Source organism: Triticum dicoccoides, chromosome 3A (assembly GCF_002162155.2).
Source record: "Triticum dicoccoides isolate Atlit2015 ecotype Zavitan chromosome 3A, WEW_v2.0, whole genome shotgun sequence".
Classification (NCBI taxonomy): domain Eukaryota; kingdom Viridiplantae; phylum Streptophyta; class Magnoliopsida; order Poales; family Poaceae; genus Triticum; species Triticum dicoccoides.
The window spans coordinates 569,220,975-569,235,157 of record NC_041384.1 but is presented as its reverse complement, the minus strand read 5'-3'; the positions used below and the strand labels follow the sequence as shown (position 1 = coordinate 569,235,157).

Sequence of the window (14,183 nt, the reverse complement as noted above, 5' to 3'; positions counted from 1 at the left end):
AATTACCCCTAACAACGATCAAACTGAAATGCACAACCCGTTTCATGGAGATGACACCACCACACCGCCCCTATGGCGCAACAAGTGACTCCACGACAGCAAGCTTGAGCAGCGTGACCAGTCTCGCGCCAGCATGTTTTGAATCAGCACGTGGTGGGGCGGGTGGGGGAGTGTTGGTCGTGGACTGCCTCTCCCTCAAGTACGGGAGCCTCGCAAGACCCAATATCTACCTCATCAGATATCTAGCCCCCTCGAGATCCCACCAGTGCCCGACACCTATCGGTAGTGACATCAGTAACGACCGATGAGGGGAGCCCTTGTGGCCTAAGCCTAAAGTACTCACCATATCTTCACGTGTCTCACATTTTTACTTGCACCCTCGGCAAACGGTTTTGGTTGATCCCATTGATTTTGGATCTATTGTGGCACTATCCTCAAGTACCTGCACTAGTGTTATCGGACAGGAAACAATTGATTCATGAACACCGGCCTTCATCTCTTGAATCAGAGATGCATATCCCTACTGCCCAATCCATAGGAGGTAGCGAATGGCGGACCGAATGAATTGTTAATCTGGTAAGTACAGTTCCCCTGTTCTCCCGAATAGGTGACTCAGCTAAACTATAATTGTGGAACAAATAAATCGCGAATCTTATAACTATTGCACGTAACGTAATAAATATGTAGCCTATGCTGATTCCCAAAATAAATTGTAACTCAACCCAACCAAGCACATTCCCCTCCAGCATACAAATAAACTAAGGAGGTTGGGGAGTGGATGTACAAACCCAACACCCAGGTTCAAATCCTCACGGAGGCGAATTTAGGTTCCTATTTATTCTTGGAGACTAGGCTCTCCTGGTACTCACACATTTATCATTGAGGACTAGGCTCAATGCGTAACCGAGATTAAAAATCCTAGTACTCATACTTAAAAGGCCGTATGCATCCCTAGTTGGTGCAGAGGCCGGGGAAGTGAAATTCTCCCCCAATTTAAGGTATGTAGATCCACAAGAGATCTCTCCTCCCAACCCTAGCCGCCCCACCTCCTCACTCCCCCTCTTCCCTTCCTGGCCGCCGCCTGAGGCAGCCGTCGGGCAAGCCCGAGGCGCCAAGGATGGTGGCGGCGGGGCCTCGGTTGCCCTGCTTCTGCATGGGGAACCCCGGATCTAGAGCAGCGGCTCCATTGGCAAGGCACGGCCGGCTAGCAACCGTGTGGGCGGTGGATCTGGTGCCCCGGCCGCGCGGGTGGCGGGATCCGGTGATTGTTGGCGGCCGGCTGCGGCTTCTATGGCGATCGGTGCGCGCGATCTGGCGCCTTCCCTCCCCTGTTCGGCGTGCGGGCCAGCCTGGTCGGGCCGCGCTTCCTCTTGGTTGCCGGTTCTGTACAGGAGGCACTGCTGGTGATGGGGACTGATAACCCACAAGTATAGGGGATCGCAACAGTTTTCGAGGGTAGAGTATTCAACCCAAATTTATAGATTCGACACAAGGGGAGCCAAAGAATATTTGAAGGTATTAGCAGCTGAGTTGTCAATTCAACCACACTTGGAGATTAATTATCTGCAGCAACGTGATCAGTAGCAAAGTAATATGATAGTTTTGATAGTGGTGACAGTAGCAATAGTAACGGTAATAGTGATAGCAGTAATTTCATAGCAAGTGTAACAATGATGATAGCAGTAGTAACTTAGCAAGAACAATATAAGATAAATTCGTAGGCATTGGATCGGTGACTTGTTGGATGATATTCATCATGAGACAATTATAACCTAGGGCGATACGGCACTAGCTCCAGTTCGTCAATATAATATAGGCATGTATTTAGTAATAGTCATACGTGCTTATGGAAAGAACTTGCATGACATCTTTGAGCATTGATATACGGACGACACCCCGGGACGATTTCAAGATGACACAACATATCCCACTGTCCATTGGAAAGGCAGAACTGCACAACACCGTTGGATAAGACATCGTCCTAGAATCATGATAGCAATTGTCGTGTGTGAAGTAATTTCAGACATATTTTGTCCTACCCTCCCGTGGCAGCGGGGTCCATATTGGAAACTAAGGGATATTAAGGTCTCCTTTTAATAGAGAACCGGAACAAAGCATTAACACACGGTGAATACATGAACTCAAACTACGGTCATCACCGGGAGTGGTCCCGGCTATTGTCACTCCGAGGTTGCCGGATCATAACACGTAGTAGGTGACTATAACTTGCAAGATCGGATCTAGAACATGGATATAATGGTGATAACATAAACGGTTCAGATCTGAAATCATGGCACCCGGGCCCAAAGTGACAAGCATTAAGCATGGCAAAGTCATAACAATATCAATCTTAGAAAATAGTGGATACTAGGGATCAAGCTCTAACAAAAATAACTCGATTACATGATGAATCTCATCCAACCCTCACCGACCATCGAGCCTACGAAGGATTACTCACTTCCGGTGGGGAGCATCATGGAATTGGCGATGAAGAAGGGTAGGTGATGACGAAGAACGAAGATCCCCTCTCTGGAGCCCCAAACGGACTCCAGATCTAGCCTCCCCAAGAAGAACAGGAGGTGACGACGGCTCCATCTCGTGGATCATGATAATTCTTTCTCTCTGATTTTTTTCTGGAAAAATAAGATTTTATAGCATTGGTTTCAGGGTCTGCGGGGCCACCAGGTGGGCACAACCCACCTGGGCGCGCCAGGAGAGGGGGCGCACCTTGGTGGGTTGTGCTCACCCAGGTGCCCTCCTCTGGTGGGTCTTGACTCCAGAAATTCTTATTATTGATATAAAAAATCCTCGCAAAGTTTTGTTCCATTCCGAGAACTTTTATTTCTGCACAAAAACAACACCATGGTAGTTCTGCTGGAAACAGCGTCAGTCCGGGGTTAGTTTCATTCAAATCATGCAAATTAGAGTCCAAAACAAAAGGAAAAGTGTTAGAAAAAGTACATACGTTGGAGACGTATAAGGGACCTAGTTCGGGCGAAACCCCTGGCTGGCCATGACCAGCCACGCCAACGGCGCCGCCTGAGGGCGCCGTTCCTCTTCTTGAAGGCGTCGGTATGGACTGATCTCCTCAATTCACCTTCCCCTAGGTCTCCCGGGCGAAAGCCCTAACTTTGTTGGGCAGCGGCGGCGCTCTTCCCTTCTTGAAGGCGCCGCTTTGGGAACCTTGGGGTTGGGTGGCGCTTGTGGGTGGTGGGCGACGGCGGTGGTGCGGCCCTATCCTAGCATGGATTTATGTCTGTTGCTTGGAGATGGACTCGCGTAGGTGGAGGTCGTCGGCTGGTGTCGTGGTGGCGTCAATGATGGAGGACTTGCCAAGGCTCGCGTAGGTGGAGGTCATCGTTTGACGTCGTGGTGGCATCGATGGCGGAGGACCTGCCAAGGTTGTCACCTCAATCTGCTTCGAAGATGGACCAGTGGAAGATGGCGGCGACGACACATGTGAGTGCGTCGAACCGGTTTGTGCCCTGGACCCGGCAGATGGCTCGATCGGGGCCTCTGTCTTTAGATGTTAGGATTAGGTGAGAGCTCTGGATATGTGGCCTAGCTTGCACCCCTTTATCATTTGAATACGAGTAGCGGTAGATGTTGCCAAGATGGCGAATTTAGGCATATTGTTGTTCTACTTTGTAAGGTCCTCGAGAATAATCAATAAAATAGCCGCATACATTTCTCAGATGCAGAGGTCGGGGGTCATCCTTCTTTTTTTTAAAAAAAAAAGAAGTATGGCCGTCTGTTTCTACTATTGGGTTCCGTTGAACACATCACTGTGCTTTGACCTTGACAAGTTCTAGTTTGCGTAAACAGCGATAACCGGCAGGTGGAGTAGCTTACCACGAAGAAGCGTATGCCTCCGCAGCCTGTCCTCCGCCCGTGCTACACGCCAACTGCCCCTGGTCAGCACAGCCACCAGAGACCAGTTAGGATGCGTTTGGTTGAAGGTGTCGTATGAATGGGTTGGGACCGTTCAATTTTTTTGGGATTGAACCATTCAATTCATGTGTGCGCCTGAATATTTGTTTGTTCATTTGGTCAGCTCACTTCCCATTATTGCTTTTATGCCTCTACAAATGCATCGATCGGTTCGTCAATCTTGCCTTCATATATGCACTGCCATGTTCAACTATTCATCGATGTGCAGAAAAGCTATCTCGTAGTCGGCCGAGTATGGCGTGTGAACAGCGTGCGTTGACAAGCGCAAAAGCCCGCATCCACGACCGCCGTCCAGTCCAGACGCGGAACCAATCTGCTCGGCGCACTCGCGCCTCCAGTCCAGTCTCATGCGCCGCGTGAAATGGGGGGAATTTTTGTTTCCTTCTGCTCGCCTTTGCGCGTAGCCTCCAACACCCCATTCCCGTTCCCAGCTGTGCTAGCCAGCCATTGTCCGCCTCAGTTTTTAACTAACTTGCGAATTCCGAGCTTCTCGACAGCGATCGCCAACCCACCCGTGCCTCTCCAACTCTTTCTTTATTCTCGCCATTCCGGCTCCGGGGTTTTCATGCTCGGGCGGTCGACGCCGGCCAGCAAATTTAATCTCCTTCTCTTGATCTCTTCCCCTTCCGTGAGTTCCCGGCTGACCCGAGTTAAGTTTCAACGCCTCCTGAGCAGCTGCTTCCCCCCGTCACGACCAAGCAACCTCGCTCGTCGACGACTCGATTCGGCTCTGTTCCTCCGGTCCGGCCGGATGGCATTGGACGTGCTCCTCAGGCTGCTGATCCTCGCGGCCGTCGCGAGCGCCATGCCGGTGCCGGGCCCCACGGACCCCGCCGCCGCCGGGCTCGCCATCGGGTTCTACAACAAGACGTGCCCGAAAGCGGAGGAGCTGGTGCTGGAGGAGATGCGGGACATCGTCCACGAGGACCGGACCCTCGGCCCGGCGCTGCTGCGGCTTCTCTTCCACGACTGCTTCGTCAGGGTGCGTGCTGCGCTGCTTCTTTGCCGTGCCGTGCCGCGTCGCGTGCACGGGTCGTCTGAATGTGTTTCGCTTAACTTGAACTGGATGCGTGGTCTGCAGGGGTGCGACGGGTCGATCATGCTGAAATCGAGGAGCAAGAAGGGGGAGAGGGACGCCATGCCGATGAGCTACAGCCTCCGCGGCTTCGATGAGGTCGAGAGGATCAAGGCGAAGCTGGAGGACGAGTGCCCGCTCACCGTGTCCTGCGCAGACATCATCATCATGGCCGCGCGGGACGCCGTGTACCTGGTAATTTAAGCAGATCAATAATCCCCCCTTTCATGTCCTCCATGGATTTTCTCAGGCTTTCATTTTAGCTGACCACCAGACTGCCTCCTTGTTTCTTCCAGAGCAACGGGCCACGGTTCCCGGTGGAGACCGGGCGCCGGGACGGCAAGGTGTCCCTGTGCATCGACGCCGAGAACGACCTGGCGCCGCCGCACGCCAACATCGTGGACCTGAAAACCTACTTCAGCGTGAAGAACCTGTCGTGGAAGGACCTGGTGGTGCTGTCGGGGAGCCACACGATCGGGAGGGCGCAGTGCGCGGCGTTCGCCGCGGACCGGCTCTACAACAACAGCGGCCTAGGGGTGCAGGACCCGACGCTGGACAAGGCGTACGCCCCGGAGCTGCGGGAGAGGTGCGAGCCAGGGAACAAGGAAGACGAAACGCCCGTCGACATGGACCCCAAGAGCCCCTACGAGTTCGACCTCAGCTACTACCGGGACGTGCTCAGCAACAAGACCCTGTTCGTCTCCGACCAGGCGCTGCTCGACGACAGGTGGACGAGGGACTACGTGGCGAGGATGGCGGCCGCCGAGTCGACGGAGGAGTACTTCGAGGACTACGCCGCCGCCATGATCAACATGGGCAGGATGGAGGTGCTCACCGGCGGCAACGGGGAGATCAGGAAATTCTGCAGCGTGTACGTTGACTAATGGAGCCGGCGGTTGGTCGATGTGAGTTGGTGCGCGTGCCTCCATCGATCGTCATGTGGACGGGGTCACGACGGCCGGTGTGCCCGCCAGCCGCAAGGCACTTGCATTATTCTAGGGGTGGTTAGAGAATTGACACCGTCACACCGCCACGCGGCGAATCTTCCGGTGTATGTAAAAAAAAGTCGTCTCTTTGTTCTTGACCGAGTGCCCATTGAGATTTGGCGAGCTGTAATTATAATTTTTCTCTTTAATTAACTAGTTACTTGCAGAAAGTATGAATACATTGCTAAGAGTATTTTTAGCAGAGCCCTCGATAGCTTAATTTAAGGGGGAAATTATCTTTTGATGGATTTAAGTGCTACTCCTATCTAAGTTCAAAAAAAAAGTGCTACTTCTATCTAACAGATCCCTCAAATGTTTAGTTTCTTAAAATCATGGATTTTGATTCCTCAAAGCTCAACCTCCTAGCCTATTTTTATGAAGAATGTCATACGGAAACCAATATTCAATAAAAACTTCGTGAAAACCACATTTTAAAGTTTCGAAAAAAATCTAAAGAAAATGCGGGATGTTAAGGGTATGTACAATGGTGGCATATAAATACATATGTCTCATGACAAAAAGTAATTTGAGGCACTTATATTAATTTTTTCTCTCCAATGCAAGCTATCACTAGTGGGCCTCATTAAGAAATAGAAAATAAAGACTCTAGTACACATGCATCTCTATTTTTCACTCCAACTTTTTCAGCTTTTGTTATCGGACCACATTTTTTCTCTTCAAGCAACCGCCTCGTAGAGAGGATCCCGCTTCCCTATCCGAACCTACTTTATATCATATCCGATCCTACATGGCATGCGAGGTATCATCTTGAGGCTATGCATTGTACATGCCCTAAGAGGGTGATGTTTTATGGCCACATAAAATTTCAAGTTGAAACACATTAGGGCATGTACAATGGTGGCATATGAATACATATGCCCCATGACAAAAAGTAATTTGAGGCATCTACATTTATTTTTTCTCCCCAATGCAAGCTACTACTAGTGGGCCTCATTAAGAAATAGAAAATAAGGACTTTAGTACACATGCATCTCTACTTTTCATTCAATCTTTTCAGCTTTTGTCACCGGACCACACTTTTTCTCTTCAAGCACCCGCCTCCTGAAGAGGATCCCGCTTCCCTATCCGAACCTACTTTACGTCATATCCGATCCTACATGGCATGCGAGGCATCACCTTAAGGTTATGCATTGTACATGCCCTTACGAGACGTGATCTATGAAAAAGACAAAATCAGCCCTGAATAGTGCCGACAAACTGTTTAGCACTATTCAGTGCTGATTTTGTCTTTTTCATAGGTCGCATCTTGTAATGTGTTTCAACTTGAAATTTAGCGTGGCAATAAAACATCATCCTCTTAACATCCCATATTTATTTCAGTTTTTTTTAAACTTCAAAACATATTTTCCTTGTGGTTTTTACCGGTTTCAATCGAATGTTGGTTTCCGTGTGATATTTTCCCATTTTTCTGTAGGAAAGCCACTTCTCGGTAAAAATGAGAAATGAATAGTGTCGCACGTGGGCCATGGACACTGCCACCGCCACCCATCTCGGTGCCCACTGCCTGTGGCGCCTTCCCTTAGCCCCGCCTCCCTCCCACCACCATCTTTGGTGAGATTCCGGCGAACTTATTTTTTCCTTTTTTTCATCCTATACGTCGTCTCCAGCCACGACAACGCTTCTCCTCGATGCCCGGGCCCGGCAGTGCTCCTCGTCGTTCCCAACAACGAGCAAACCGGAAGATCTCGAAGTCGAATCTACCGCACGCCATGCCGAAGAAGGCTGGAGTTTGCTGGATAGGAGCTTGAGGATGAAGAGGGGTGAAGTGGAGTAACTAGGATTTGGTCCAGAGAGATAGGGATGAAAATATGTGGGGTTGAGATAGACCATAAGCCGGATTCGACGTATAGCGGACGCGTCCAGGAGTCTCATATCCGCCTCACATATAAACTGGGTATGAGAGTTGCCTGTAAGCCCGGACTTTTCAGGCCATCCGGACGGCCGGACCTTTGGGACCGATATTGGGTCCGGTTGTAGCTGCTCTTAGGTCAATACAGTGCAAGCATAGTGAGAAAAAGTACTTGACTAATATGTACTGGCTGAAGGACCTATTCCTTAGTGATGCAATCACTTGACCCCGAAAATAAACCTTCATGCTTCTTATGGACGACCTTCAAGTAGTCAATTTTGTGATTTCGATCGGAGGGCGAAGCATAGCATCAGTAGCCGGCCTAGGCTAGCGATGCCCGGATAGGCATGAAGCCCTGAAGTTAGCTCTCTGATTAATTTCAACTTCTGCCTCATAGTCAGCACGAACACCATCTCTCAAACTCTCGCAGGTAAGCCTAAAATAAATGCAAGAAAACTATCAGCTGGGCATGGCTCAGTTTGCTATTAATTACAACTTCAATTATGATCAATTCCTCTTACTGATTTGTTTTTCTTTGTAACCAAAAATCATGAAAAAAGACTATGCCCTTTTTTAACACGATACAGACGCAGACGCTTATACATACACACATATACTCACCTTTATGAACGCACGCACGCCCTATCCCTGTGAGCACCTACGAGAGACTGAGCCGGCATATTTTATTGACAAAGCCGCCACGGACGTCTTCGTAGTCGACGTCTTTTTTTGCGCTTTACCTCAAGTATTCTACTGGTAAGTTCTAACTATATCCATGCTTTAGTAAGAAAGGGAAAAGAAGACAAGTTAAATCAAAATTCAACTACCTGCAACAAAGTTGACATATAATAGCAAGCGGTGCATCTGCTTCAGATGAAATCATAATAGTTAGTTATGCAATTCCTTAGTCATCTCTTCTGTCCATGACCCAATTGTCAAATCAAAATCGGTCAACACAGCAACAGCAGCATGCATCACACTTTTATCCCTGAAAGTAGATACACACAATGGTAAGGAACAAGAACAGTCACCCATATACTAAGAAAGAAGTGCAAGGCAAATGAAAATGATGACAAATTTACATCATGGTGGTGCTATGGAGAAGGAACGGTCATCCATATAACAAAATACGACAAGGCAAAGAAAATTATGTGCACCTGCTCCGGTCTGCCCAGACTCCTTCCATGAATTTAAATAGATGGGTTGCTACCTTAAACCCAATTCTTGGGTCCTTCATACCCCGTAGTATGCCAGAGTATGCCTTACATATTCCCTGTCTAAGCCACATATTCAGTCTTGTCCTCTTCTTGAACATCAGCCCAGTCCTGTGAGTTAGCAGCTTCTTGAAGCTTTTCCAGAACATACTGCAGGCACTTCTCAAAATCATTGCTAATAGCAAGAGCAATGTCTCCGAAGCATGAGAAAATTGGAGCTCTAAGAGTCGACTTAGTAAGACCTTTGTACAGAACTTGCATAATTTTATCACAGTGTGGCAACATTTTACCTTCCAAGACAAGGCAGATATCGCCGATCACTCCTACAGAGATGGGGGAGAGTGGGTGAGCATGAGTACCTGCATGAGTATAGGCATATGTTTCCCAAACTCTGGACCAGTGGCATTAGCAAGAGCAGCAATGGCAAACCAACACATTGCTTCACTCTGTGCAGTAGAACTGTCACAAACCAAGACACGGCAAAAAGAAAATAACAAATGATGAGCAGCGTTCGTAACTATCTTCACTGTAGCTGAATTGGCCAGTCTCTGGACGATGACCTGCAGTACACCACACAGCACAATCTGAAGATTGTTTTTCTTCAACTTATGACCCAAAGTAAGTGCTTGGCGATCAAGCGTCATATCCAATCTTTCCATGATACAATGCATTAAATCTCCTATAGCGCTCCAAACAACAGCTTGTTCTAAATTGCTGACTCTCACAACTGCACGCAATGCTTCATAAGCAGATGCTCCAAGCCTGAAAGGGGTCTCATCAGAAGGTTGTGAAGTAGAAAGGAGAGCATCAATAACACGATCAAGAGACGATGAAAGCTCAGATGGTATTGACTCCGCATCTTCGTAACCTAGGGCAAGAAAATATATAGCTCCGCATACTTTTTCAGACACAATTTTTATTTTTTAGAAAAGGGGACATCCCCGGCCTCTGCATCTGAATGATGCATACGGCCACCTTTATTAGAAGCAAAAAGGTTCAACAATTTTATTTTTTTTGGAAAAGGGGACATCCCCGGCCTTTGCATCTGAATGATGCATACGGCCACCTTTATGAGCAGTTTTTTGTTTTCGGACACAATTGGAATATCTTTACTACTGTGTACCAACACATCCATGATGCGAGGAAGGTTTGCTTTCGTTATAATTCCATTTGCACTTGCTGGAAAATGGAGAAGCTTAAACACCCGGACAAGAATCCATGCAGTGGTTCCTTTTACCTCGCTGTTTGGATCTTCCATCTTGTCTTTTTGAAAGATCCAGCAAATTGCTGGCTTGATTCAGATTAAGCAGGAAGCAACGGAAGCACAACATCTCCTTGATCTTCCTCTTGCATGAGCAGATGCTCTAGCGGCATTGGAACTAGTCCTTCTTGATCTTCCTCTTGATTGAACAGATGTTGTTGTAACAGCATTCGAACTAGTCCTTACTGATCTTTCTCCCGCTTGAACAAATGCTTTAGCAGCACTGGAACTTGTAACTCGAGGGCCTCATAAACAAAGCAACAATCTTTAGAGTTAGCATCGACAGCGCCAATGTGTTGTTCTTCTCGGAGTTTAATCACTTCCTTACAAACAGTGCACCGGAACACCACACATTGGGGTGCAATTGATTCTGTCAGACTGAGTATGGTTCTCAAATAAGGTTGTAACAGCATATAATATGTGGATGCAATTTTAGCAAGGCATTCGAATATTGCCTGTTGGATCTCCAGATCTTCGGATTTTGCTAGTGTTTCACAAACTGCGCCCATTATATGATTTCTCACATCCTCATTTGCAAAGTTGGCCGCAGCACAGCCAAGAAGATTATATAGAGCTTTAACTGCTGCAAGACAAACTTCAGTACTTGGTTCTGCCTGGTTCATTGCCTGAACGACAGCATTCAGAACACCATTCGCTTGTTGCTGCTCCAGACCAATCTCCTCGCACACATACCCCAACGCCGCTAGAGTTGCTTGCCTTAGTGGGGGAGATGCACCCTGCTGTGTCATGTTGCCTAGTAATTTGGCAATGAGGTCTTGCCATTCCTGACGGGGTATCTCGATGGATGGAGTTAATTGCACAAAACCACCACATTTGGAGCATCGTTTGCAGAAAACCACGAGGTCGCTAATTTTTTGTAAAAATCACCGCACATTTAGTACTTTTTTTGCAAAAAGCATTGATCGAGTGATTTAGGTCGTTTAATCACTTTCTGACAAGTGGGGCCGGATTGTCAGAAGCTGACTTGGCAAAACATTTACATACACCCCCTTAGATCTAAAGAATAAAAGCAATCGACCCCCTCGTGCACAACTGTCAGGAGCAGACCCGATGCTTGCTGTGGCGACCTTGCCGAGCTGCCAACCCCGTGCCACTCCGGCGACCTCGCCGCCGCCGACAACACGTCAGCGACCACTGCTGCCCCGTGTACCATCTCCTTCCTCCTTTTTTTCCTTCTCCTCCGGGACAACACGCACCTCGCCTCTGCCTGGCCCAGCCGCTTGCAACCATGGCCATGTCGACGGTGCCGGATTCCGCGGTGGCTCGCAACCCACGCCGCTCTCCAATAGTCGAGTTAATTGCACAAAACCACCACATTTGAGGCATCGTTTGCCGAAAACAACGAGGTCGCTAATTTTTTGCAAAAATCACCGCACATTCAGTAATCTTTTTGCAAAAAGCACTGATCGAGTGATTTAGGTCGTTTAATCACTTTCTGACAAGTGGGGCCGGATTGTCAGGAGCTGACTTGGCAAAACATTTACGTACACCCCCTTAGATCTAAAGAATAAAAGCAATCGAGGACAAGAGCTCCTATCGTCCCCCGCGCAGGCAGACCTCTCGATCTGGAGTTTGTCCCCGACCACGACCAAGATAGGAGCTCGGTCCCTCATCACCCATCTCGTCCCCAACCTCGACCAGGAGCTCAGAGGTGAGGTGAGCACGCGGCGGCAATCAAGAGCTCGACGGCGAGGTGTGCGCGCTGGACTGGCCAGCCAAGGCCGACCCCTGCGCCACCTGGGGCAAAGTCTCCTGGGCGTGCGCGCGGGGGACTGGCTGGCTACGGCCTCCTTTGCTCGCCGTCTAGGTCACGCGGCTGGCGCCGGCATGGGGAGGCGACCTAGAGTGGGCGATGGCGACGCGTGCTGGGTGCTCGGCCTACACTAGGAGTTCGTCCCTGACTTCCCCCTCCTCGGCTACGATCCATGGAGTAGAGGAGACAGCATTCGTGCGCGTATGCGTGCCTGTCCGTGGCGGGAAGACTGTTGGAGAGCGGCAGGGGTTGCGAGCCGCCGCGGAATCCGGCGCCGTCGACATGGCCATGGTTGCAACGGCTGGGCCAGGCAGAGGCGAGGTGCGTGTTGTCCCGGAGGAGAAGGAAAAAAGGAGGAGGAAGGAGATGGTACACGGGGCAGCAGTGGTCGCTGACGTGTTGTCGTCGGCGGCGAGGTCGCCGGAGTGGCACGGGGTTGGCAGCTCGGCAAGGTCGCCACAGCAAGCATCGGGTCTGCTCCTGACTGTTGTGCACAAGGGGGTCGATTGCTTTTATTCTTTAGATCTAAGGGGGTGTATGTAAATGTTTTGCCAAGTCAGCTTCTGACAATCCGGCCCCACTTGTCAGAAAGTGATTAAACGACCTAAATCACTCGATCAGTGCTTTTTGCAAAAAGATTACTGAATGTGCGGTGATTTTTACAAAAAATTAGCGACCTTGTGGTTTTTTGCAAACGATGCCCCAAATGTGGTGGTTTTGTGCAATTAACTCCCAACAGTCTTCCCACCACGGACAGGCACACATACGCGCACGAATGCTGTCTCCTCTACTCCATGGATCGTAGCCGAGGAGGGGGAAGTCAGGGACGAACTCCTAGTGTAGGCCGAGCACCCAGCACGCGTCGCCATCGCCCACTCTAGGTCGCTTCCCCATGCCGGCGCTAGCCGCGTGACCTAGACGGCGAGCAAAGGGGGCCGTAGCCAGCCAGTCCCCCGCGCGCACGCCCAGGAGACTTTGCCCCAGGTGGCGCAGGGGTCGGCCTTGGTTGGCCAATCTAGCGCGCACACCTCGCCGTCGAGCTCTTGATTGCCGCCGGCGCGCTCACCTCACCTCCGAGCTCCTGGTCGAGGATGGGAACGAGATGGGTGACGAGGGACCGAGCTCCTGTCCTGGTCGTGGTCGGGGACAAACTCCAGATCGAGAGGTCTGCCTGCGCGGGGGACGATAGGAGCTCTTGTCCTCGATTGCTTTTATTCTTTAGATCTAAGGGGGTGTATGTAAATGTTTTGCCAAGTCAGCTCCTAACAATCCGGCCCCACTTGTCAGAAAGTGATTAAACGACCTAAATCACTCGATCAGTGCTTTTTGCAAAAAGATTACTGAATGTGCGGTGATTTTTACAAAAAAAATAGCGACCTCGTTGTTTTCGGCAAACGATGCCTCAAATGTGATGGTTTTGTGCAATTAACTCCGATGGATGCAATCTTTGCAATAACTTGTGATGAGGTGAGCCTTGCAACAGCCACCGGAGATGCTAGTGTTATCAGTAACGACTCCTTAATCTTGGATTTGATAGATTGGTCTAGGTAGACCCATTGTTGAAGGTCCTTATCTGCAGCAGAACCCTTGAAGTCCAATGAATTCCTAAGAACAATACCAGCAAGTCTCCTAGACTCTGGTTTACTTTCATCATGCGAGAGCTCTACTGACAAGGATAGGAGGAAGTTGGCAAGATCCCGCTCCTGTAACAGCTCAAGGTTGCCTTCTGCTGCTGAACGAATGTTATCATCTGGAGACAGAATAGCTAGCAGAGTCTCGCTGAGATCCATGCCTGTATCAATTGCCCTGGCAAAACATCAGACAAGTGGAACTTGTTAGTTTGGGAAAGAAAAAAAAGATAGACACACACAAAAAAAAGTAATAGTATTACACATCAAATAGTTCTAACTTCTAATTAAGGGCCACTAGGCTAGTTTGACATAGCTTAGTAAGACTTCCGCATCAAGAAAAACATAAGGATAGTCACGGATTATTCAGAAGAGCTGTTTTCACAAATTATGGTTATCGCTTGATAGGTCCGTTTGAAATAAC

General features: G+C 49.2%; 1 protein-coding gene and 1 pseudogene across 2 annotated transcripts; one reads left to right on the top strand and one right to left on the bottom strand.

Annotated features, from left to right (window-relative positions):
• The first annotated feature begins 4,370 nt into the window (after window positions 1-4,370).
• LOC119269243 (peroxidase 56-like) lies at window positions 4,371-6,232 on the top strand. Of its 2 annotated transcripts, XM_037551042.1 has the most exons (3): window positions 4,374-4,933; window positions 5,033-5,221; window positions 5,323-6,232. In XM_037551042.1, the coding sequence occupies exons 1-3, from the start codon at window positions 4,517-4,519 to the stop codon at window positions 5,908-5,910; spliced, it is 1,194 nt and encodes a 397-aa protein (XP_037406939.1). In that variant the 5' UTR covers window positions 4,374-4,516; the 3' UTR covers window positions 5,911-6,232. The 2 variants fall into 2 exon arrangements, with proteins under 2 accessions (XP_037406938.1, XP_037406939.1); XM_037551041.1 differs by having other exon boundaries at window positions 4,371-5,221.
• Window positions 6,233-8,770: 2,538 nt separating this feature from the next.
• On the bottom strand, window positions 8,771-13,921 carry LOC119272575 (annotated as a pseudogene).
• Window positions 13,922-14,183: the final 262 nt, after the last annotated feature.

Bases quoted from the DNA above. Each gene is read 5' to 3' on its own strand.
- LOC119269243 (XM_037551041.1), top strand. From the start codon at position 4,517: ATGCTCGGGCGGTCGACGCCGGCCAGCAAATTTAATCTCCTTCTCTTG. The intron at 5,222-5,322 runs GTAATTTAAGCA...TGTTTCTTCCAG, and splicing joins CGCGGGACGCCGTGTACCTG to AGCAACGGGCCACGGTTCCC.